Source organism: Sapajus apella, unplaced genomic scaffold (genome assembly GCF_009761245.1).
Source record: "Sapajus apella isolate SASKATOON/1434 unplaced genomic scaffold, GSC_monkey_1.0 scaffold2, whole genome shotgun sequence".
In the NCBI taxonomy this organism is placed as follows: domain Eukaryota; kingdom Metazoa; phylum Chordata; class Mammalia; order Primates; family Cebidae; genus Sapajus; species Sapajus apella.
Window position 1 is genome coordinate 10,259,894 of NW_022436942.1, and position 22,444 is coordinate 10,282,337.

The 22,444-nt window shown below is 38.7% G+C and overlaps 1 protein-coding gene across 13 annotated transcripts in view; it reads left to right on the forward strand.

Moving 5' to 3' along the window:
* GRIP1 (glutamate receptor interacting protein 1) overlaps positions 1 to 22,444 on the forward strand; it is a 702,506-nt gene that overhangs the window by 375,285 nt on the left and 304,777 nt on the right. For 2 of the 13 annotated variants that reach the window (XM_032284383.1, XM_032284449.1), the window contains exon 1: positions 10,004 to 13,175. The exons of 10 other annotated variants lie outside the window; for them this stretch is intronic. In XM_032284383.1, the coding sequence (XP_032140274.1) occupies positions 13,121 to 13,175 (55 nt within the window). In that variant the 5' untranslated portion in view covers positions 10,004 to 13,120. Of the gene's footprint in view, positions 1 to 10,003; positions 13,176 to 22,444 lie in introns of those variants that run through there. One more of the 13 variants, XM_032284439.1, reaches the window with a different exon arrangement.

The window sequence follows — 22,444 nt, forward strand, 5'->3', positions numbered from 1 at the left end:
AACTCCTGAAATAAGCGAGAAATTACAGTTGTAATGTTAGAGAATTGACTTTAATCTGCAGCTGCAACCTAGAATCTGTGTCTGAGAAATGAGGTTGAGATTATGACATGGAAGCATCCAGTAATTTGCAGAATAAAGTTGTTTCCAATTCTGTCTAGTGGTGCCAATGCCGAAACCCAAATCCTGCTGAGAGATCGATAATGGAAAACTGAGGGAGGGAGAAAAAAGCAGGGTATAAATTTACTCTAAAGCTGTCATATGCCGTGAATTATATCAAATGGTTCTCTAATTTTCTACTTGGAAGATACCTTCTATGTTTTTTAAAAAAAAATAAATTCGGCTGTTACTTTATAGCTTTGTGCTCTCATCAGCTCACCAGTTTTATGATGCTTCCTGTGAGCAATGGGTCTTAGGGGTTGGTGGATTTCCATTAGCATATGCTTCTGCAAAATAGTTCATGGAGAACTGTGAGTCCCTTTTCGTCAGTTAAGCCCCTGTATTTCCCTCCCCAGACAAGTTCAGGGAGAGAATCTGTGGAAGGACTCTTCCTAGGGACTATTTTAATGTCATTTTTTAAAATAAAGTATCAGATATAAAGGCAAAAGAAAGGTAGCTTTAGCATAAAAAATGCTTGTAAAGAGGATGCTTTCATTCACCACTGGGACTTACCACCAAAATTTTGGAAGAATTAGTGGGCAAGGGCATGATGGGAGCATTGTTGAATTCCAGGCTTGATAACATAGACAACCTTTAAGAACCATTCAGAGATCTATATAACAAAGACAAAAAGTTGATGGATCTAATTTTGGAAAAGTATATGTATTTTTTAATTCCTTGTAAAAACTTGAAAGTAAATTTCTCGTTGTATTTTTAATGAACTATTTAGACTTTTCCCCTTGCTTTATGAAAGAAACTCTAGTGTATGCATTTGACATTTTTTTCTTATTAGGCCTAAGTATAAATGACAGGACTTGTACAAACCTAATGTTTCTAACAGTTTGTGCTTTTGCTGTCAGCAAGGACCACATATATAAATGACTGAAGGCTCATTGCTTAAAGAAAACCTTGACTATGAGAAATGACAAATTAAGTTTGTTTTAGAAGGTCATTGAATTTAGTAGTGCTTGCACTGGAGTTGAATTGTGGAGGTTAATTTAAAAGTTAAAATGTGAAGCAAAAATCTCATAAAATGAAAATTACCCTTGACTAATTCTTGTATTTCTTCAATCGAACAAATAGCATAGCTGGCTGGCCTGGAGAAAGGGAACCTATGTACACTGTTGGTGGAAATGTAAATTAGTACAATCATTAGGAAAACAGTGTGGAGGTTCTTAAACTTTTTTTTTTTTTTTTTGGACACTGGGTCTTGCTCTTTTGCCTAGGCTGTACTGCAGTGGCAGGATTATAGCTCACTGCAGCTTCAAACTCCTGGGCTCCAGTAATCCTCTTGCCCCACACTCCTAAGTACCTGGGACTACAGGCACACACCACTATACCTGGCTAATTTTAAAAAAATTTTTATTAGACACAAGTTCTTTCTATGTTGCCTGGTCTTAAACTCCTGAGATCAATCGGTTCTCTTCACTTGGCCTCCCAGAGTCTTGGGGCATGAGCCATTATGCTTGGTCCAAAAAAGAAAAATAGTACTACACAATCCGGTTATCCAACTTCTGGGTATATATCCCCAAAAAATGAAATCAGTATCTTGAAAAAAATACCTGCACCCCCTGTGTCCATTGCACAATAGCCAATATATGGAAACAATCTGTCATTCAAGAAATGAGTAGATGAAAATATGGTGGCGGTGGAAGGATGTGTGTGTGTGTATGATATTATTGAGGCACAAAAAGAAGGAAATTCTGCCATTTCCTACAACTAGATAAGCCTGGAGAATAGTATGTTAAGCGAAATAAGCCAGGCACAGAGAGACCAATATATGATTTCACTTATATGGGAAACCTATAAAAGTCAAATTTGGCTGAATGCAGGGTTCATGCCTTTAATCCTAGCACTTTGGGAGACCAAGGCAGGAGGATTGTTTGAGCCCAGGAGTTCAAGTGCAGCCTAGGCAACATAGGGAGAGCCCTTCTCTACAGAAAATAGAAGAAATTAGCCAGGCATGGTGGCATGTGCCTGTGCTCTCAGCTACTCAGTAGGCTGAGACAGGAGGACCATCTGAGCCCTGGAGGTTGAAGCTACAGCAAGCCATGATCATGCCCCTGTACTCCAGTGTGGGCAAGAAAGTAAGATCCTGTCTCAAATAAATAAATAAACATAATTTTAAAATTAAAATGAATTAAAATGTCAAAACAGAGTAGAATGGTGGTTGTCAGGGGTCTGGTAGTGGGGGAAGTGGGATTATGTTGATCGAAGGGTGCAAACTTTCAATTACGAAAGATTAAGTTCTGGAGATCTATTGTACCACATGGTGACTGTAGTTAATAATACTGTATTGCTTACTTGAAATTTACTAAGAGAGGATATCTTAAGTGCCCCCATGACCCCCACCACTGAGTGATGATGAATTGTTAATTAATTTGATTGTGGTCATCATTTCACAGTATATATGTATATTAAATCATCATGTTATATGCCTTGAATATATACAATTTTTATTTTATGCCAAATATATCTCAGTAAAGCTAGGTAAAATTGTTTCTCCTGTATATGCCTTTTGAAATGTATATATAGGCTTAGGCCATGACTAGCACACAGAGAAGTAAGGGTGTGCTAGCAATATTGATGATGATTATGACAATGATAATGATTATGGAAAAGATGATGACAGTCATCATGACCAGTTGACTTAATTGGTTCCCAGAATTCTGGCCAGAACCCAGGTTCCCCTAACCTTCGTCCTGCTTTTCTTGGACTTTGGCTCCCCCTTGGCTTTCTCCTATGCTCCTGGTTTTTTGACAACTCAGCCTCTGCTCCTGTCACCAGATACCGTGCTAAGTGTTCCATTTACTGTCAGCACAAGCTTTGCTGTAGTCGTCTAAGAACTTTGAGGGATCCCATGCTCCTTCCTGTCTTGTGACAGGAAACTGGACCAAGGTTGTCTTCAAGTATCTGGGCTCAGTTTGGTCATCTCGTTAGTTCCCAGCCAGCCTGCCTGAACCCTGCACTCCCATTTCTGATCCTTTGCTGCCATCTAGTAGCTGCTCGCCCGACTGCACAGCTGTGCAAACCTGAAAGGATAGGCGTACTTGCTGGATGGCAGGGGGCTTCTGCACCTGGATGTTAAGAAGGTGCCTAATGAGGGGAAGAGACCCAGTGAAGAATGTTCCTCAGCACTGACTTCTCTTCCCGTTTTGTACTCCGTCCATTTTTATAGAGCCTTTTTTCCCCTTTAGACACTATTAGAGGGTTGTTTCCTCCTTTGAAGGAAATAAAATGCCTTAACTTTTTTTTCAGAGTCAGTGATCGTGATTGAAAGTGTTTGCAAAACATCAGGGAGCCCTTTGATGTCACTTTTATGGAAATAAAGGTGGAAAATAATAGCCACTATTTTTTAAGCGAAAGAAAAGGGCCCTTCTGGGTTTTAGTAATGAACTTAGGAAGACAAGATATGGTTAGCAGAAACCTTTGAGACTTTGGTAAAATGTAGATTTCCTGAGAGAGAAGCCTAAGAGTGAGACCTTTTTCTTTCTTTTCTGAGTTTATGCTTTTTGTATTATTGTATTACAAATGGGATGGACTCTAGAGCCTCCTAATTTTTTGGTACACACACACACACACACACACACACACACACACACTTGAATATTATTGTATTCATAGACATTCCTAGTCTTTGTAAAGTGCTTGAAAATTGATATAGTGCTTTCCTATTTATTCTCTCACTTGATCATTGCAGCAACTCAGTAAAATTGGTAAATTTTTTATTGTAATAGAAGTGTAGAACTGTAAGGAATTTTACAGACACAGCTCCCTCATTTTACAGATCAAGAATCTAAAGCTTAAAAATTATTAGCCAAGACTCTTTGATCCCAAGTGACAGAAATCCAACTCAAACTAAATTAGCAAAATGGAGATCATACTGACCCAAGTAACCAAAAAGTCCAGTGTATAAGGATTTAGGAATGGATAAATCCGGATATTCCAACAGCATCTCCAGGAATCTGTCACTCTTCATCCCTTGACTCCATTTTCATCTGTCTTGATATGATTCAAAGTCAGCTTTTCCCACATGATGATACAATAGCAACTCCAAGCACATAACCTACCCTTCCCAGTGGAATGCAGACTATCTTCTTTACAGTAGTTCTAACAAAAGTCCTGGGATTACATCTCATTAGCATGGTTTGTGTGACTGCCTATTTCTGGACCAGTCCCTGTGACTAAGGGATTGTATGTTCCACTTAGCCTTGATACCCACTCCTGGAGGGGTAGAGGTAGGGGAGTGCCAGCCCCATGCACACCACGTGGACCAAGAGTGGGTCTGCAAAAGAAAATCAAGGTGTTATAATTCCCTGAAGAGGAAGGAGGCCTTGATGCTGTTTAAGCATAAGCAATTCATGTGGATTAACTGACCTTTTGTATAAATAGGTTCTGTGGCTTGTAAATTAGAATTCAGAACTACATGTTTAGTATTGTGAGTTAGAACTTCCCCTATGAAGGTGCTTTTCCAGCAGAGGATTTGCATCTTTTTCACCTTTTTACATCCAGGGCCCTTCATGGTGGCTGGCATGAGGGATGTGCTCAGTCACTTTTACTTAAGGTGAAACAGCCAGTATGTAACTGCGTCAGAACTTTAACCTGAGGCTCTAACTCCTTAGACATCTTTCAGCTCTGCTATTTCCCATATTTAATTTTACTTTTCCTTACTTTCCACCATGATTACAATTAGTAACATTTGATTAAAATATTCTAGGTGTTAGCATTTGTCACCTAATTGCATGTGTTTTGGTGACTCATAGTACACATTGCTTGAAGGAGTGAGAGTTTTTCTACTAAATTGCATCAGAAAAGATAATTATGTCAATATATATTCTAGATATATTCTAGGATACCTTAAAATATTGTCAGTACAGTTTTATTGGAATGACTAATGTGTATTAGAATTGAGGAGGCTTTATTGTAGCTTTTTTTTTTTTTTTTTTTTTTTTTTTTCTTTTGCACTCCAGTCTTGGTGTGTCGGCCAGACTGGAGTGCAGTGGCACAATCATGGCTCACTACAGCTCAACCACCTAGGCTCAAGCAATCCTCCCATCTCGGCTTCCTGAGTAGCGGGGACCACAGGCATGTGCTATCATGCCCGCTGATTTTTAAAATATTTTTGTAGAGTTTGGGCAATTCTGTATTGCCCAGGCTGGTTTCAAACTCTTGGACTCCAGTGATCTTCCTGCCTCAGTGTTCCAAAGTGCTGAGATTACAGGTGTGAGCCACTGTGCCTGGCCTCATAGTTTGTTTTTAATACATTCATTCTTACTATGGAAAACTTAACTCCTGTACTACAAAATGAAAGTCATCAAAATAGCAGCTGGAACAGCAAGAAGGTGAAGGTTGTTATAGTTCAAAACCCTGTTGAAGATGGAATTACAGTTTTTAGCAATGTGTTACTAGACCTTCTAAAAACAGACACACGAATTACTTTACGGATACATTATGTCCTTGACAGGCTATAATTATGCATGTTAGACCAGAATATACTATCAGGATGAATGTGTATTTGGTACTTACTCCATTCACAGAGCCAAGCCAAGTTTTTAATTTTAGCATCTTTTACTCTGCTTTTTTCTTTGTTGCTCTTGCTGCCTCTGACTTCAGTGAAACACTAGCTGGGTAATATGTTTCTTCATATTTGGAGAACAACAGGGTCCTTATGATCTTGTCAGAAGCACCAGGAATGAATCTGGGGTGTGCTCTGGAAAGGCGGGCACAGGACACATCCCTTTTCCTTTTTCTCCTCTGCAAACAGGTGACATTCAAGAATCATGTTGTTTGGAAGAATTTTCTGTTAAAGTGGCAGACCTATTTTTTTAAAGTAATTTATGAACTTCATCTTTTCCATAATAGCTTTACAAACAGTATTGCATATAAAAGAGGTCCAATAGAAGGGAAATCCTTTCACATTTATTTATTTGACAAAAGTTTATTGAACATTGGCTATGTGCTAGGTACTGTTCTATACAATGAACAAAATAGACCAAAAAATTCTGCCTTCATTAAAAAAAAAAAAAAAAAAAAAAGCCTTGGGCAGAGAGCAGCAGACAACAAACAGAAAAATAATTAAAATGGGTAGTGTGTTAGATGGTGATTAGTGATATGCGAATACAATAAAACAAGAAAGGGTGATAGGCTGGGTATGGAGGGAGTACTGTCAGTAAACCACTTTATCCAACCTCTTTTAGAAATCTCATATCTCATCTCTTCCCTTGATGTAACCTAGCTGCCATGCGCACATCACTACTCCTTATGGTTGAGGTTGGGTTTTTGAATTAATTGTGTTTCTTTCCTTCCTAGTAGCACATAAGCCCACCACCACTATATCCTGGGAGTGTGGAAAATGAACGTTCTTTTAAGACAGCTGTAGTCTATGTATTGAAAATTCATCTTTTTAATTTTAATAAATACAGAACCTCTGCCTATTGGGTTTTCTGCTTTACCTTATTCTTCAAATAATATGCTTATCTTCCAGGTTGTCTGCAAATTATTGGTCACAAGTATCTGACATAACTAGGCTGTGTGACATCCTAGATCCATGAGATTATTTATATTAAAGTACTTATTAATTTAGCCCTAAAAAAAGAACAAAATTTGACTAGCACTACAAAATTTGAAGAGTAGTACTACCATGGGCCCTTAAAGAAATATCCAGACGTTCATAAAAATAAAAGCAAGTGTTGGCCCCTGATTTTGGGATGAGTTAGAAGGAAGACTCCCTGTGTGTGGCCCAGAACCCCAGAGCCTAGAACAAGATAATCAGTAAATGTCTGTAGCAGAACACTCTTGTGCACAGTAACCGTGAAGGTCTGGACCAGGATGCTAGCAGTTAGGTGGGAGTATATTAAGGATTTTAAAGGTGGGCTTGAGAAAGTGGGTGATGATGCAGTGAGCTCATGGAAGAGGAATGTGCGTCTTGCTGGGGAGAAAATGGAGCTTGATTCAGTTCAAATCTAGTTGGAGATGGTTATGAAAGCTGCCCTTTGGACTCAAGGATGAGGGAAGGTAGTTTTATTTATTTTATTTTATTTTATTATTTTATTTTATTTGAGACAGAGTCCCACTTTGTCATCCAGGCTAGAGAGCAGTGGCATGATCTCAGCTCACTGCAACCTCTGCCTCTTGGGTTAAAATGATTTTCCTGCCTCAGCCTCCTAAGTAGCTAGTATTACAGGTGCACACCCCCATGCTTGGCTAATTTTTGTGGTTTTAGTAGACATGGGGTTTCACCGTGTTGGCCAGGCTGGTCTTGAATTCCTGACCTCGAGTGATCCGCCCTCCTCGGCCTCCCAAAGTGCTGACATTACAGGTATGAGCCACTGTCCCCTGCCAAGGGAAGGGAGTTTTAAACGAGGGAGTAATTTGGGCTGACAGTTGAGATTTGGGAGTCAAAGCAGAGATGTCATTGCTGGAGTCCTGGGAGAGGATAAAATGCTGAAGAAGGTGTCCAAGATGCTATGACAGAGCTTCGGGGAAATTCCAGCATTTAGGGGCAGAGAAAGAAGAGGTGTGAAAGCAGGAAGAGGTTGCAGGAATAAAAGGGGAGGAATCACTTCATGCCATTGTAATCATGGAAAACTTTGTGGAAAAGGGATCATTATAGTTGTTAATCCCAACTCCACCTGCTTATGATTTCTCTGACCAAACTAATCCATACTAATCACATGGTGCTAATGTAAGGAAGAGTCTGGGTTCCGTAAGTAAGGGCCAAATTGTACAATTGTATTTCCTACCGAATACATAGTGGCTAATAAAAGCTTTTACTACTCTCTGTCCTAGGCACGTTACACAGATAAACTCAGTTTACCATTCAAACAAGCCTAGAAATAATTTTTACCATTTTGCAAATGAAGAACAGAAAGGTTAAGAAACTTGCCCAAGGTCATGCCATTTAGTGGCAAAAGCAGGATTCAAAGTCAGGCAATTTGATTCTAAACTGTGCTTTTGGCCATTACACCCTCCTTTTCTACATAATGCCTCTGTAAACAGTTGGACATACCTAGGCTTTTAGGAGGATTAATTCTGGTAGTTTTTTCCTCTTGTACAAGCATTCCTCAATTTCTACATGTTCTATTCTTTAACATTTTCTGCCAGATGGTTTTAGCTGATGAATGTTTAAGATTGTTACAATCACAGGAGCTTTCCTGGCCTCCTCATGTTCAGTGGAGACAGTCTTCTTTCCTTGACACTATGATGGGCATCAGAGCCTTGCCTAGATAAGCAAATAACAAATGAAGTGTGAATTATACCCACCCTTTTTTATCACAACACACCAGCGGCTCTGAGCTACTAAGTGCTTTTTAATCACCCCAGATTTGCAAGAGTGTGTCCTAATGACACTTCCTAAAGGGCATCATTACTTCTACAAAAATGTTTTCTTATAAGATATTTCCTTTTAAAAATGCCTAATGAATTCTATCTTGGGCAATTACACCAACTTTTTGCACCCTTAGAACCTGCGTCAGCAGATTGGGTCTTGCTTTTTTAATAGTCCTCCACGACAGCTCATCACTGGCAAGCTCTGTTCAGGGTGCACCTCCCTTGTCTGACCTTAAGTTTCAGCTTATGTTGACACACACTAGTTGAACTAAGTGGCAGACAGTGGTCACAAGAATTATAGCATGTTTTGAGGCTCATAGTTGCTTTTGGCATCTTTGAAAAGGAAAATTAAAATGCCCGATTATAATAAGCTAAGAATGAGTCCATGAGGCTGTCTGTAAGAAGCTGACAAAGTGGGTGAGAGTTACATTTTAAGACTTCCAAGAACACTGTGTTCTAAAATACCCTGCGGATTTGGAAAATGCACAACCTTCATGTTGCGGGGTAGGGGTGTGGGGATCAGTATATTCAATACTAGCCAAGTCAGGATGTTCTGTGCTGTTTAAATAATGAGCTAAGCATGTTAAGCATTTTTAAGCAATTACATTCAAAGAAAAAGAAATGTAATAGTTAAATAAGCAAATAAGTGGGATCTATCAGGTGTATTTTGTAACAAAGATTTATGAAGTTAAAATGAAGAAAGTGCAAATTATTTTGGTACTTTAATAAAATTTATTCTGATGAATAAAATAGTTGAGTATTTGTGGGATTAACCTTATTAGTTTTGGTTTTTTGCAAAATGAATTCCCAGGTTTAGGCATATGGCAGGACATTTTTGGTTTATGATGATTCTTGCTTGTTAAGAATCAGAAGAATCTGCAAACAGCACTGTTTATTTTTGGGGTGGACATGTTATTTAGAAGAATGAATGCAGTGGAGGAGAATCAAGGAAATGAGAAAATTAGAATAAGATTATGAGGCTATGTGTGCTACCCACTAAAGAAGCTGTGGAATTCTTTGGTTTTGAGAATATATTGGAATCTTTGAGCCAATCTCAAGGTTTTCTTTGTCCACACAACACAACCCACACCCCCTTCTTGTGATAAAATTAGTACTACATTGTCATTGGAGGTGATACTCAAAATATTTCAAAACCAGCATGACACAGGCCAGTCAGGGCAAACCACACAGCGAGAAGCGATTCCTGGTAAACACTTGATACATAATAGTCTTTTACCAGAAGGTACCTGTCTTAACTGTCACCTCTTTCTGGTTCCTCCTGGTCAGGGTGGTCCTAGAACAATTAGCTATGCTTCAGAGAGACATGGGCATGAGCAGGTGAAAAGGTGATGGGCACTACTGTTGCCCTCTGTCAAAATATAACTGCACTTAAAGGTGCTTTATTAATTGAATTTGTCCCCTCTGTGAACTAGATCACATCTTGTACAGGTGGCAAGGAAGCAGTGAGAAAGAGGAGGAGAAAGAATAATTAGCCAGGTGTGAGAAGCTGTTTTTCTTTACCACTTACTAGCTGAATGACTTTGATAAAAAACACCTTCTTTGAAACCAGTTTTCCTTTTCTGAATCAAAAACCTACAGCAGAGTTGCGCCATGATGCATTATGTGTGAAAGTGCTTTCTAACTCATTAAATTCTATATAAACATTGTACGCTTTTATTATACCTTAGCCAAACTAATACCTTAAACCCTGAAATAAGAATTGTCATCTTAAGTGATTAGTCTGCCCTGAATTCAGCAAACCCATTGTTTCATATATTGAGATGTTTGTGTGTGTGTTTTTTAAGAGGAATAAACCTCTCGAACTAGCTCGCTCATTCTTCTCCAGACCACACTGGAGCTTAAATCTATATTTTGTACAATTTTTTTCCTGTAATCCCTATTTTGTGGCCTTACAGAGCATGTTGTAAAGTTTGAACCATCTAGACAGCTGAGCCACCATAAATAACATGTTCAAGACAGGTCCCAAAAACACTTGCTTATATTGATCTGGTAGCCAAGAAATGTAGGTCACTCTGCCTAGTGATGGCTCATGTTAGGAGCCTGTGGTTCAAATTCCACCAGTTAGCTTGGCCACTTGAGACCCTCATCCTACAGTTCGATACATTTTGAGATAGAAAGCTTGCATTGCAGGAAGGCATTTTACCAGTGCTAGAGTTCATGATGGGAGCCTAAGCTTGCATTAGGCAAAGGGAGAACAAAGGGTTTGGGGCAAGAAGGCTGACCTGGGAGTGGCTCCCCAGGAAATGTCCAAGCACTGGTGAGGCCAGAAATGGAAAAAGAGGGAATACCTGGTGGATTCCTTCATTTTCTTGAAAAGAGTTACTCCAGGAGGCTCCATTCCTGTGAGATTCCTGGGGCTGAGCCTGGGCAGGCTAATAAGATAGATATGGATTGGCAGCCACAGTATTCAAAGAGAGAAACAAATCCCCTAGTTTGGGCTCTCAGAAAGCTCTCAAAGAACCCCCAATGGGTTATTTCCCCTGCCAAAGAAATAGGACATTTTAGTAGTTCTGAAGACCTTTCTTAGGACCGGAGGACAGAGCTTTTTTTAAAAAACAAACAAAAAAAAAAAGTAAGCATGTTAGGAAAAGGGGAAAATATTTGATCATTTTAGTCATAAGGAAAAAGCAAATTGGATCTGAGTCTGCATAATAGCAGAGGGGCAAGAGATTCCTGTATGTTTCTGAGTTTTATTTGACTAGACTGGGCTGGGGTGGTGGTGGTCCACAGGCAAGATTCTACTAAATAGTATTTGACAGCTGCATATTCTAGTCCCTGGATCTTAGGAAAGTTGTTAGATTTGGAGGAGAATCTTAGAGCTAACTATGAATATTTATCTCACTTTAGCTAGTAACTCAGTTCTCTAGTACTAAGGTATATTTCTACTTAAAGCAAAAAATATCAAGGAGGCTAAACTATGTCTAGGGATAGCCTAATAGAGATGAACATAGTATGGGTTGAAATTCAAAGATTTATGCTAATCAGAACAATTATAAAAATTTGATTTTGTACTACCGTCCATTTAATATAGTATTTTCTATTGATTAGTGGTTGCTTTAGCTAGACCATCCTTGGTAAAAGAATTCTGTTCTTTTCAAAAACCTTTAAAGTAGATGCTTATGATATTCAGATGTTTTTCACACACAAATTATTTTTCTGTTGGACTCAAAATACAAAGCATAAACATTTCAATAGCAATAGATTGAAATTGTTTGGGTTCATATTGAATTTATGAATGAAGAGAAAGTTTTACCACTACATTTGAAAAATTGGAAGTTATTTTAGAAGCCAGCTTGAAAGGTTTTTCACAGCCTGAAGAGCAGAGAATAAAACTGTATGAATAATTCATAAGGTCCTAGAAATATTAATCAAGTAGTATAGACAGTGATATATCTTTTCATTTTGACTAATTGGTTTTTTTTTTTAACGTAAAATTCCTGGCCAACTGTCTAATTTTTTTTTTTTTGGTCCCGAATGTTTGTGTTAACTCCTGTGGGAGAATTCTGAATTTTGATTAAAATTCCATACCAAATGTTAGTTTGTATTGACTGTATAGTGAGCAGGATGCTGCTGGCAGATGAGGAGGTGTGCTCCGCCTTCTTGTCACTTTGTGAATGGATTGTGAAGGGTTTGTTAATTTGCTCTTCACTCCATTGGAGCAGATAGTCACAAATATCTGCTGTGTCGCAAGACCGTTTTATTTGCATAATGAGAAGAATGGTTTTGGGGAGGGTTGTTTGGGAAATCATATAATAAGGTATATTAAAAATAGAAATACTTGGCCTTGTTTGCTTTTATTTCTGGTATCTTTAGAAACAGTCTTGACAGTGTTGCTTTCCAGCCAAGTCCTTTTTTGGAAGGGTGATTAAAGGGGCTGGGACTCCATCTGCCTGATTGTCTGCCTAGCCGGAATCCTTTCTTGTATTCCCTCCATAAACATACACTGCCTTGACTCTCATACGTTCCTAAAGTACCAAAGAGGTCTCTGTCCTAGAGCTGCTTCCCTTCTGTAAGCAAAACTATGATTCTTTCCTCAATCCCAAATATAAACTATCCTCCCTCTTTTTATTTCCTTTTTTTTTTTAATTTAAAGAACATAATGTATGATCCATGCATTGCTTCCTGAAGTAGGAGTGCAAGCATTTCACTTGCATTTTTCATTGAATGAGACATATAAAGATACTGACTTGATGCTGAGAAGGAAAGGGGCTGATGGTGGCTGAACTGACTAGTTACATAGCCCTTTGCCTAAAACAGAATGCACTGCTCAGTGCTTAGCGTTAGATTTATGGAATGGCTCCTCTCCCAGCATCGTCCCTGCTTTATACAATTTGGTGCTTTGTTGCTATCGAAACGGCATTACTTTCTAAGCCATTGTGATTGTGAAGGGGGAGGAGGCTGTGGCGGGAAGTGGTGGTGGTAGTAGTGAATGACACAGCTTTGCCAGATGACATGTAGCGGACCTCTGCATCAGCCAAGAGGAATTAAGCTTTGTCACTCCCTGCTGGGACTACCTTTCTCCTGGCATGTGCGCAAGGAATTCATATGCTGCTGCTGCTGCAGCCACCAGAGCAGAGCCCTGAGTACACTTTGCCACAGAAGGCAGTGAGCAAGAATGATAGCTGTCTCTTTTAAATGCCGTTGTCAAATTCTGAGGCGACTTACTAAAGGTATCGTGCTTTCCTTGTTATTCCCTCAGCAAGTCTGTTGCAGTATCCTATAAACACAGTTTAATGGTTTTTACTTTCAAATATGACTGCCTTTACAATTTATTGTCAGGCAACAAAGAACTCAGTGAAATATGTATAGATACATATGTACAGGTATACTCAGCTTTGCTTTCTGTCCTTACATCCTGGCTGTGTTCGTGCTGAAATCATGAAACCAGCTTGTGTGATTTTCTTTTTAAATGACTTCATTCTTTGCTGAAAAGAGAATGTGTTTGGGTCCGGTGCTGAAGTTATTATGGGAAGCCGTCATTTTGCATGCTGATTAACTGGTCAAGAGGAGTCAAGTGTGTGTTACTGTCCTTTCTATGATACATATACTAAATGTGGCTGGCAGATTCAGGACTCGCACAGCTGGTAGATCCACAGAATAATTGTTCTATTAATTTCCAGCATCTCAAGAGCATTTTCCCTGGACAGCTTTAATTTCTTTGTGTTAGAATTGCATGTTCAGAAAAGTATGTAATTCCAAATGCTTTGGTCCTATGTAATACTAAAAGTTTATTTGAAAGTAAAAAATCATTGCTTGGAATCTTATTATCAAGAATTACCAGCTTCAGAATGTCACTCTTAGAACTCTAACATGGTAATTAAATTTCTCTGTAATACTTTTAAGACATTATTTTATTTTAAACCACTGTGGATGTGTCATCTCATTTATTTTGTGAGCATTCTGTTGCAAAGTTAGTGAGTGCATTCCTTAAAAATCTGGTCTTGTGACCACATAGATATATGAGCTCTCTTGCCTTATTTCCTTTAGATAGAACCTTCTTTAGAAAAAAATTATTACTTAAAAAAAAAAAAAACTTCATTGTGAGTAAATGTCACTACAGTTGCCTTTTTCAGCCTGTAATATAGAGTACTGTCAAGTAATTAATTGATATAATTATGTTCTAGAAGCTCTGAACCTATAAATATGTTAATGGATGCTATTTCTATCAGTTTAGCTTGACATATCAGAGTTCTTTGATCACCAGCAGTGCAGCTAAAAATGCAATTAATATTTTATTTGGCAGAAGTATGAGCACAAAGCAAATAGTGAGAAATAGATCTTGAGTCAATAACAGGAAAGAGAATAAATACTATAGACCAACTTACCGAACGCATTTGCAAGTTGTTTGGATAGCAGAGTGAGTCCTTTAAAAGGTACTTTGGGGGAAATATAGGGAAGATTATCCATTTTAAATTAGGCTGTTAGCAAGAGGCTGTAAATTCTGCTTTGACTTTATCCTCTATAATTGCTACAAAGGTACAATTTCTGTTTATAAATCATGACTAAGAGACTATCATTTCTGTAATAGTTTTGGCTAAGACTTTTAAAGAAGGCTCCTTATTCTGAAAAGTTCTCTTCTGAGCTGATTTTGGCATTTGCTTATCTTGATGTTGAGAAGTTGATGCTCTTCTTACATCGTAAACATGAAACAATCAGTATTTCCTATTCATCTATATCAGTTCTTTTATAAGTACTACATACTAGGAAGAGCGTGAACCCAAGCAATTTATAGTTCTTACAAATTTATAGTTCTTACAAACATTATCAATTTTCTGACTTTTATGGAAGCATTGATCTCCTGCGTTGAAAGAAGATTTAGGTGTTTACTAAGATAGTTGCTAAAAATCTAGATAATTGAGGAAAGTATTGATACCTACTTTGGAGTTGCTACCTCACATTTTTTTCCCCAAAAACCTTTATATCTGCTCTATTTGGTATTTAACTTAAGACTGCCAGTTGATTATTAAAATAAAATCTCTATGCAGAATTAATTTGCTATAATTGGGCTCTTCTTTGTGTTTGACTGGCTGTCCAAATGCTTACAAGAATGTACCCAAGTAACACGGTACCTTGCCTTGCCATCTGCTTCAGTCTTGTCAAAGTTCAAGTTCCACCCATGCTACTTGTTCCAGAGTGGACTCATTGAGTTCTAGCACCCCACCCCTACCTTTGGTGCTATTTTCTTAAGGTGTAATGATAAAGCCAGGAAACATATGTAATTACAACATTAAAATGACCTTTCTTTTAGGGCGAGGAGTATATTTGGAGACAGGGGTGGATGTACACTTGAAGCTTCTTTCCTTTCTCCCTACCCCCACAACTCCCACACCCTTACCCTCAACCCCCAAACATACATATTTCTTTATACTCATTGAGGTCTGCACCTAACAGATACTGAGGACAGGGCCTTGCACATAGTAGACACTTAGAAACTGTTTGTTACAATGAATTGGATTTGTCAAGTTGAAAGTAGTAGGGTGTTTGAGTCTTTGTGAGCTCTTAGGGGAAGCTTCAAGAGCTTTATTAGACCCTTTGCAGCTAAAACCTTACCCAGATCTTAGCAGGGAAGTTTGCTTCATGACTCCAAAACTATCTTGCTATTTGTGGTTGATATCACCCACAAGAAAAAGCAATATGGCAATTGTAATTTCTTCTTAATTTTCTTAAGAAGAAAATGATGCAATAAAAAGGAAACAATTTTCTCCAAACACCCACGTTCTTGATATTTTTACTTGATTCTTACATTCTTCATATATCTAATATGTATTTAACAAATGTTGATTAAGTTCCTACTATGTGCCAGACACTGACATTTTTGCACTTAGAATTCTGGGCTGGGACAATTTATAGGTGTAGGAAACATTTTTAAAATGAATGTATTATTGAACAATAAATATTTTTAGGCCAGATGTAATTTTAAAAGATGTATAAAATGTGTATTTCCAGACAAGTCCTTGGATCACCCCACCTAGACATTGACCCACAGTATTATAGCAGAACATCTTTCAGATGAACTTAGCACTTCTCTGACTTGGGAACTGAGTCATTTTCTTATTAACACTTCAAGATGCTGTTTCAATCATTTTGCCTTATGAGGTGCCTACCAACGTAGAACAAGAGCAAGGAAATAACCTTTACCCAAAAGGCCCATGCCTGCCATTATGAGAGGAACTTTGGTTCACAAAAACACCAAGCACTGTCAGAAGCATTCCCTTCCCCATCTAACATTGAAATCTAAAGAAGCAATGATGTTCTTTTTTTCTTCCTCCGGAACGAGAGTCTACTGGTTACCTAACCTTAGAGCCAAATCCCAAAATAGCATTTTCTCAGCTTTCCAGAGGCATCTGACAAAAAGATTTTCTGGAGAGGGTAAATCTAGGCTTCTTGGTGCCTACCTTCTCAGGGGCTGCCATACCTCAGGAGAAGGGAGTATGTTCTCAGAGAAGGGAAGATATTTTCATGGCTCCTGCAGGCTTTGTTCTTTTTCGCTTGTCATGATTGTGTGATTACTTTTCCTTGAGACAGGTTGGCCTCTTATGCAGAAAATCGCTTTCTGTCGTGATAATGGGTGTGACTGCTGCTTGCTCAGGTGCTGCCGTTTCAAGCTCAGAGATCTGAACTTTTGTGCTTCACTGGCAATAGCATTTTTCTTTCACAAGCTTCACTCTGCCTACCAACATCAACATCAGCCAATTAATATTTACTTACATTCCACAGGGAACACGGCTCTGGACACTTTTCATTGTTTTGCTGCCACTCACTCTCCCTGTCTTCTCCCTACTGGCTCCAAGCTCAGGTCCGAAATCTCTGCCTTCACTTTAGTATAGACTTCAACACTTTTCATCATAGTTGGCCTAAGTGTCATTATTTTCTACTTGTCTTCTCTTTCTCTCTCTTCCCAAATATATATATGGCCTAAAATAGAATTAACTCTCCCTGTCCCTTTCCCACTAACAAACTATATGCAGTCCCATTGACCTTCATCCCCGTGGGGTGTCTGAGGCATCTGTGGCTGGCAGGGAACTGCTCCCTGCTGTGCATTCTACTTTCTTTCTCCCTCCCGCTCTTCTTCCTGGTTTCTCCTTCCAACCTCAGTATCTTTTCTCCTTTTCTGCTCCTGGGCATGTATGAGTATCACTCTCTCCACTGGCACTAAGCAAGATTAAAAGTCTGGGTTGTGATCACACTCATACTCTCATTCTTTCCATCATCGTTCCTTACATTTGCCCCGGTCATGGGATCATTATGCTTGAAAGGGAAGGTCAGACATTCGTCTAGGACTTGTCTCCAGAAAGAACTGAAACTCAATCATCTTAGCCAGCAATCTTATTCTTAATTCTCTCCAACAAGAACAATCTGACAGTTTGTCTGATGAACTTTTAATGGATTATTGAGGTGACCTCTAAATCCCTTTAAACTCTGACACTCATCCCGTGTTCTTCTATTCGAAACTCATTTCCTAAGTGTAATCTTAATCAAACAAACACATTTAAATGTTTTGTCTTAATGGAAGAGGAAAACTATTTCCCATCTTTTCTCATCTGCAAAATCTTTTAATCCAAGAGGAATTCTGACTCCATCACAAAGTTCAGTGTCAGTGTTCTGAATATGATGGCTACTTTGCTGATGGCCTTGGATTTTCTGTTCTGGTCGCTCTGCACTTTCCCATCTGTCTGTGTCTAGCCTTGCGGCTCCTTCAGCATTCTTCTCTAATGGTTTCTCATCCACTCTGTGATGCACTTCAGAATTGATCATCTGGGTTGAGAATGTTCTCTCTCTGCCGGATCTCATTTCTCCTGTCTCCCTATCCGCATCCCTTCTAACCCTCGCTGGCCTCCTCTGTCAGATCCTGCCATCTGGAACAGCTTAACTGTATCCTCTACCTCATTAACTTTCCACACCTTTTCAAATCTCACCTGCAAACATGTCCTTTCTCCTTTGCCTCCACCCCTTAATTTCATACCATCAAAGCTAATGCATTTAATGTATTTATGTTTCTAGCCTATGAACTTTTTAAAAATAATGTGCACTTAATAGATATTTCACAAAGTAAGGCTGTCTTATTTTGTTGGAGTTTCATCTGTTGCTAGGGCGTGAGGCATATTTCTCTCAAAAATAGAAAGACACTTACTTGAACAGGAGAATGCTGCAGCTGGATCCCAGATAGGTCTTGTTCCCACACAAGTGCTGTTGATGGTCTGAATTGTGATGGATTTCTTGTTGTGCTTCTAGTCCACTGCTTTGAGGGAGTTTACATTAAACAGTGGCTTGGACCACTTTACTCTCCAGTGGACTGAAGCTTTTCTTTTATCTAACTGGTTAGATTTATCATAATGGTACATTTATTTCTCCCCCATCTTCCGAATGGGAATTGGTTGCTAGAAATACTTTACCTCCCTCCAGGAGGCACCCATCCTCCAGAGGGAATGTTTGGCTATGCCTCATATGACCCCATATGAACAAGAAGGAGTCTGTACCCTTCTTACATGATTGTGGCAGCTTAGGAAGAAAATTCTGGTTCATTACTAGGAAAGGGAAGACCAATGTAGGATAGGCATTCTAATGTGTTAACTTGAATACTTTGGGGAAAGAATGGAAATAAGGATAGCTAACATTTATTGAGCACTTGCTTTCTACCAGGTACTATTCTAAACATTTTACATATACTACCTCATTTAAATCTTGCACTACTGTCATCATTATCCCCACCATACAGATGAGAAAGAAGAGGTTAAGAGAAGTTAGGGATCATTCCTAAGATCACAAAGTTTGGAGGACAGGAGGAACCCCAATGTTTTATTTTTGCCATTGTTTATTTTAGAAAGGGATAGAAACCATAGACTTGCCCGTCTAGAATAATAAAGAGAAATCGACCAAGGCAACACCTCACTAATCTCTCAGCATTCCTTACGGTAGGGGAAATAAAATAGAAATCAGAAGATGTGTCAGCCTTTCCTAGCTTTCCTGTTTTAACTTGTGTGGCAAAAACAAACAGAAAACTGAATTTCCCCGACTGAACCTCAGTTTCTTCATCTGTAAATTAAAAATTACTTGTGAAAACTGTTTTATGCTCATGTTAGCTATAACAAAATGATTTAATTTTCTACTATAGTTGATTTATTTGAAATTCTTATCTTAGTAAATTCTTATCTTCACTTTATTCTGGCAGAAAATATATAATTTGATAACTTCCCACTATTTGAGAGGAGGCGAAATACATATTTTCTGGGAATAGGCAAGCCGTCAGAGTTTGGATCCCATCATTTTCTCTTTTAATCTCTTACCGTTATTTTGCCATATATATGAGAATTATGTTGAATTAAAAATTAGTAACTGCTGATTTATGAAATATACAGAAGAAAATATTGTTTACAGATTTTTAAATATTTATGTTTCAGTATCACATATCCAAAAGAAAAAGTATGCACCCAGGTATTTATTACATGTAGCTCCTTGAAGGATGTTACTGTATCCTTCAAACCAAAGAAACTTGGACCTTGCCATTACAAAAAGCAATAAAAACATTGGTCTCAGATGTCTCAGTCAATGATGACTACCTACATTCAGACAAAGCTTCTTGAGGCACTAGAAAATAAGGAAGAACTTCTTACTAATAATTCCAACTAGATTATCAAGTAGCTGAATATGTGAACAATAAGTTGCATTTGTGTTAAGGAAATTTCTACTCATTTTCAACAAAGATGAAGTAGGAGAAAAGGTAAAACTAAATGTCACCAAAGATATGCTGTTATCATAATAATGGAAACCAATGGAGGGAAACAAATTGAGTTACAAATTATTCATTCATTCATTTATGAGATAGAGTCTCGCTCTGTTGGCCAGGCTGGAGTGCAGTGGCAAGATCTCGGCTCACTGCAACCTCCATCTCCCAGGCTCAAGTGATTCTCCTGCTTCAGCCTACCAAGTAGCTGCGATTATAGGCATGTGCCACCATGCCTGGCTAATTTTTGTATTTTTAGTAGAGACAGTGTTTTACCATGTTGGCGAGGCTGGTCTCGAATGCCTAACCTCAGGCAATCCGCCCACTCGACCTCCCAAAGTGCTGGGATTACAGGCGTGAGCCACCGCGCCTGGCCTATGCTTTTTAATAAGTTGAAGTTATACTGTATGTGTCATACATATTTTGTCTTACATCTTCTTCCTAATATTTTGCACATTTGTACCCATTAGCACACCCTTGTCATAGGAAAGTACTACTGTCTCTGTAGTATTTCTTTATGCGGATTATATATCTCTAGCTTGTTTCTCAGTTTTCAGCCTAATACCTTGTTTCTCAGTTTTCAGCCTAATACATGACATTGTATTGTCTTTAAAGAATTTTGTGCTTTACATTGTTGCCTTTATGTATCTTCACTTTCAAGTCTTCTGATACATGTTTTCTGAGAAATGTGTTTAGGATACATATCCCACACATTTTCCCCAAGGCTTTCTTAAGCTAACAGAGGTGCCAGAGAGGAAAACAGTGAGAGAAACAGCATTTGGATGCCATGATATCCAAAAAGCAAAGCAAAGATGAGAGGAGTGGTGAGAAGCAGCCTTTCAGTTTTGTAAGTAGGTCATTGCTGTCCTTTGAGAGAACAGTTTTCACAGAGTAGTGATGTCCAAACCAGATAAGAATTCTCTGCATACCTAAAGGCAATGAGGACAGATCACTCTTCTAAGAAGTTTGAAGGTGAAGGTTAGGCTATAGATGGGCAGCAGCCTGCAGGGGTGGAGGGCGGGGCCACAGGAGATAAGGAAGGCTATTATAGGATGAGAGAAATCTGAGCCTTTTTTTTTTTTTTTTTTTTTTTTTAAGGGATAGAACCAGTAGGAAGGCAAGTTTCAAGATGCAAACTAGAAGAGGGATGAACTCTAGAACCAGGCAAGACCGGATAAGTGTGAGACCAGGATACATATGGCAGCCAGCTAGGGTAGGCGAGGGGGACACTCCTGTCACAGACTGAAAAGCATAGAAGAAAGACTTTGAGGTGAACATTAAGGAAATTAACCAGACTTGACTTTCTTAGTAAATCAGTAGACAACTCTAAAAATCTCCTATTTTTATAAGCACCCAATCCAGGGGTTTCTAAATTTTTCGCTGCATTGGAATTACCTCAGGAGCTTAAGAAAATAATGTTGCCTGAGTCCAACCCCAGAGAATGTGATTTATATGGCCTGTGCTTTGGAATTTTAACACATTCTCCAGGTGACTTTACTGTGTTAGCTGAGTTTGGGAGCCATGGACCTAACCTATGGGCAGCTTCATAGCCACAGTGTGCCTTTGGAATCAGACATATTTCAGCCAGAGACAAGCCCAGGAATTTTATTCAGCTGTTGGAAGTGAGAAGCTGAGCAGCTATAAGGGTTATGCAACTGCTGTAGACTTCCTATGACTTTGAGGGCAGAGCCTGTCTGAAAATCACAGTGGATCCCAAAGATAAAGAGATCCATATCTGAGTGTCATCACTTGAGCCCCTGGTCAAAAACTACCTTAAGGGAGCTCTGAGCCCTCCCCTAGACTTCTTCAGTTAAGTTAGCCATTAAATGTCTTTAACACCTAAGCCCATTAGAGCCAGGTCTTTCTGTCAGTTGCAATCAAAAGAGGCCTGATACAGGTTATAACGCACTTACATGTATACATTTTTGTGAGCGTTTTGAAGACATAGTTTAAAAATGACAGTTGACTCAGTCATTTGTGGAGTATACTCCTAAGTGACTCACATTCCACAGAACTGTTTGAACACCATCAGCAAATCTGAGGCACTAGCCCTGTGTGAAGTTATGAGTGCCACTGCCAATTTAGGATTTCCAGTGGATTATTTTGTTAAGTCCTCAACTGTGCCTTTCTTGGCAGTCCACAGCAGCATGGACTGGAAGAAATGTTCCATGGGGATGAAATGAATATTGTAATTTTCTTCTGGTTTTTCTGTCCTTACTATTTAGGGAGCTAAGGGCTAACTGATTTCTCCCTTTCTTCTCCCCCTATGTAGAATATTGTTGTATGGAGAGAATAGTTGAAAGGCAGGGTTATAACGTTGTTCTTCTTTGGTTGTATGAAGTGCACTATTCTGAGCTATGTTATTCTCATTGCTCCCTCTTTTCTGTTAGTTTTCTTCTTCCAATTCGAATGGACACACACCTACTTATGCAAAGGAGTTCACTCTCGCTTGCATGGTTCGGGAAGTCTGTTGCCCTAGCCCACAATGAAGAGTAGACTTAAGTGGTTGAAGTCACCTTCTGTGGAGCCAGTTGTTAAATGTTGAAGAATTTTTTGAACTAGCTTTTAAACACAATTATTTAAAATCATATACATTTATGATTAACTCACATTAAAAACAGGTAATAAATACAACTCATCACTTTCTAATCATTACTATATGTTCTATACTCTTGAAGTCTGCTGTATCTGTGTGGGAGAGCTACTGTATAACAGTGT